Source organism: Aegilops tauschii, chromosome 3 (genome assembly GCF_002575655.3).
Source record: "Aegilops tauschii subsp. strangulata cultivar AL8/78 chromosome 3, Aet v6.0, whole genome shotgun sequence".
Classification (NCBI taxonomy): Eukaryota; Viridiplantae; Streptophyta; class Magnoliopsida; order Poales; family Poaceae; genus Aegilops; species Aegilops tauschii.
Window position 1 is genome coordinate 574,118,519 of NC_053037.3, and position 3,642 is coordinate 574,122,160.

Sequence of the window (3,642 nt, forward strand, 5' to 3'; positions counted from 1 at the left end):
ACTAAAGGTTCAACACGAACCGGCATTAATGCATAGCCGTTCGAACCGGCACTAATGATACCATTAGTACCGGGCCAAAATCAAACCGGGACTAATGTGTCTCACATTAGGTCCTTTTTCTACTAGTGTGACTATTACTCCCTCTGTAAAGAATATAAGTAGTGATCTAAACGCTCTTATATTTCTTTACGGAGAGAGTACATATCTATTTACTTACTGCTAGTTTTAAAGTTAGGACCTGTAGCCATATATTGGTTTGCAGACTTCAGATTAATTTGGAGCTGCTGAAATGCCATCTAACCGGCCAATTCTCCATTTTACCGTTCTTTTTAGTTTGTTACCATGCATGCCTCCTTTTTCATATTTTGAATGTGCCCGAGTTTCTAGTTGTTAAGATGAACTAGTATTTGGCGTTTTTTTCAGCTTGTTACCATGCCTCCATATGTTGAGAAAATTACCAATGTTTTCCATTTTAGTATCCTTCATCCATGATTATTATTGTTTTATCAAGTCTATGTAATTCGAGATTAAATAAACAAACATGTTCCTGTTCCCAGTTAAAGAAATGATGCAGTCGAAAATTGCTCCACGATTAGACACAACATATACAAAGGAGGCTTGTGACAGAGACCATTACACTGGCAGTATGCATGGATCAACCACAGAGAGTCCATGGGATCCATCTTGGATTTTCATAGCAGCTCAAGCTCATCAAAAAAACATCGACTGGAAAAGGATAGATGAGGTATGATCGCTACCGATCTGTATGTATCAATATGATCTTCCTCTCGTCTGGCTTCTGTTTTATTTCCTTCCTTAGTACCAGCTGTCTCTTTAAAGACATTAATTCTCTCTTCCAGTTGATGGACCTAAGAGCTGCTTGCATGGCCAAGTACTGTCCTAATGATATAATCATCCCAGACCCTACTCCCGAGGTGCTTTTCTCTTCTAATCGTCTTTTACAGAATTCATTCAGTTGACAAATCCTTCTGTCATATCAGTTACTCCCTCATATAAGATGTTTTCGATATTTCAATATGGACTACATACAGTCTGAAATAACTGAACAAACACACTAAAATGTGTCTATATACATCCGATTCACAACGAAGTTAAAACATCTTATAGCTGTGAACGCAGGGAGTATTTATTTTCAATCTCACTGAATTTTAGTTAATTCCGCTGCATTTTAGTTTACCCAATTGTCTCTGCTAGAACTAAATGTTTTCTTGTCACAAAATGCTTGTCAGTAAAGGATTTCTTTATTATGTGTGTCTTATCATTTGGAGAACTGATTGCCTTTCCTCTCTTTCTTTCAACTGTGAACGGATCGATCGATCTAGTTTGTGCAAAGTGCCTTCTATAATATACTTGACGGTTTGGAGCTTGCACTGGAAAAGGATAGTGTCCGGTGCTTCCTCCGCTTGTTCGCGAAATCTCCCAATGCCATGGCATGGAATTTGAGCATGACCTCTGATACCTTGACCTGCATGGTCAGCCATAATGCCCTGCGATGCGCAAAGGTTGTGTTGCAGGGCAAGGCATCTCGGCTCCATGGTCTCCATGCCAATCCCAACTGCATGAACCCGCACGGATACTTTCCAATCCATGGAGCTCCTGAACGGTTCTCTGTTAACATGATCAAGTTGCTCTTCCGCCATGGTGCTTCAGCCAATGTTCGCACAGTCGGCGATGCCGTCATTCAGGATTTACTCCCACTCCATGTTGCGATCGAGAATGCTTGCATGCATAAGTATCTGGAGGACAACCTCCTTCCTATGCAGTATCATCCGGATTATATATACAAGCTCATTCATCTGTTGTGCCTACCTGAGATGGTTTGTTTCTGTCCTTCTCTACACAAAGCACCACTACTTTATCAGCATGAAAAATAAAAATGTTTTTACTGTTTTCTTTTTAAAATTTAGGGACATGGAATCATAGAATTGTATTCGCCAATATTTTGTTTCGCATGGAGATTGGTCCTAGTCCAATTGAATACGGTTAATTAAACGAAAAAAGGTGATGAAATAGGCATTTATTCCGCTGCTTGCTTCCATGCAAACTCTGAAAGGTTTTTGTTCCTTTGCCTTTTATTGGCGCAGAAGATCTTTTTGTTGGTGGCTCATGTCCGGTTTCGTCTCTAGCCTAGCCTGACTTGCTTGAGACTAAAAGGCTTTGCTGTTATTTTTGCAGAAGATCTACCTCGATACGGTTAGGCTTCTTGCTGGAAAAACAGATAATCTAGTTCATGAGATCTGGAACTACATTATGAATGGAAAGCTTGTTCAGCCTACAGTTTTACTGCTGGCAGCCCAAAAGCAGATACGGAAGCATGATTGGTTTAATACTATCATGTATCATATATTCAGAAAAACTTCTTTGATAAGCTTTGGGAACGGTGATAATGGTCAGGCACGGAAGCAGATGGAAGAAGTATTTCATCTTGTTAATATAATTTCCCGTGCTGGTGAAGCTCTTGATAAATATATCCAGGCACATTCAGAGGTACCACAACTTTCTGTATATTGCAGTTACAGTGACACTTGGCCTTTCACTACATTACAGGATCGAGTTAGCTATGTGATTAGATGCAATTACTTGGGGCACATTGTATGTCCCTGAGGATGTTTTGATTCAGTTCAACACAAACATGAACCCTGTTGGATGCAGTTCAAGACTTTGACCTTGCAGTCTATTTTTCTGTTAGTCTGTTAGAAGGCCATGAATGCATATGTACTTTACAAAACACACGCTTTTATTCAATTTGAATGCAAACTGTCCTATATCTTCCAATTTCATATTGTACAGTTAAGTGTCGCTTATACCCTTCTTGCTGTCATCTCTTTGCTTTGATTATATGATTGTCCTTCATCATATAGTTTCCATTTTCCCTGTCAATACATAAATTACTTTTATGTTATAGTTTCTCTTTTCCCTTTTCCTCTAGCTGACACAACATCTTTAATGGCACCCAGGTGCCACACGCGGAGGTCCTTGAACATGTCTCAACTATACTGAAGGGATTTGGATTTTGCCCAGGAGGAGACTGTATTAACATTGGAAACCTGTACTGCTCTTTTTGCTTTGCTCAATTATAATAGCTTTGTATACAAAATTACAAATACATTGTTAGTTTGCCGATCATTTAATCAATTCTTCAATTTGGTTCCTGAAGCTGCCCTTATGACTGCAAGGTTTCTGTAAGGGGCTTACATGGCAAAGGTATGTGGGCTGATTATTCAGGTAATTGTTTCTGAATTTTTCAGAATAGGGCCCTGATTACCTTTTTGCCATGGACATCAGGGCATGTGGATGGAACCAAGGAGCTTACAGAAATGCCTTATCTGCATGCTGCAGAGCAGAAGGTAAATATATTCGAGCGTTATGATTTACCAATGAGTTTGTATCTTCAACACGGAAAGGTAATGTAGATTGGCAAGAAACATCCACTGTGAATCTTGAGACATTGGCTTATTATTATTAAAGTAATATATGCAATTAGCACGATCTTTTCACACATTTAGTGTTACTAAATACAAGATCAATACATCTGGAGTTCATTCCATGTGAGAAATTCGGTGGAGGATGTTGTGGTTTAATAGTCTCTAGGGGGGACTGCAAAATGATATGGTGATTGCT

General features: G+C 39.2%; 1 protein-coding gene across 1 annotated transcript; it reads left to right on the plus strand.

Annotated features, from left to right (window-relative positions):
- The first annotated feature begins 541 nt into the window (after nt 1-541).
- LOC109763951 (uncharacterized) lies at nt 542-3,101 on the plus strand. The gene is made up of 5 exons (XM_020322832.1): nt 542-745; nt 861-935; nt 1,344-1,838; nt 2,197-2,508; nt 2,979-3,101. Exons 1-5 carry the CDS (start codon nt 542-544, stop codon nt 3,099-3,101), a joined length of 1,209 nt encoding a protein of 402 aa, XP_020178421.1.
- The last annotated feature ends 541 nt before the right edge of the window (nt 3,102-3,642 follow it).

What these genes read in the sequence shown, in the direction of transcription:
- LOC109763951 (XM_020322832.1), top strand. Translation starts at nt 542, where the DNA reads ATGTTCCTGTTCCCAGTTAAAGAAATGATGCAGTCGAAAATTGCTCCA. An exon ending in ACTGGAAAAGGATAGATGAG is followed by an intron (nt 746 to 860) that starts GTATGATCGCTA and finishes TCTCTCTTCCAG; the next exon opens with TTGATGGACCTAAGAGCTGC. An exon ending in TGTTGTGCCTACCTGAGATG is followed by an intron (nt 1,839 to 2,196) that starts GTTTGTTTCTGT and finishes TTATTTTTGCAG; the next exon opens with AAGATCTACCTCGATACGGT.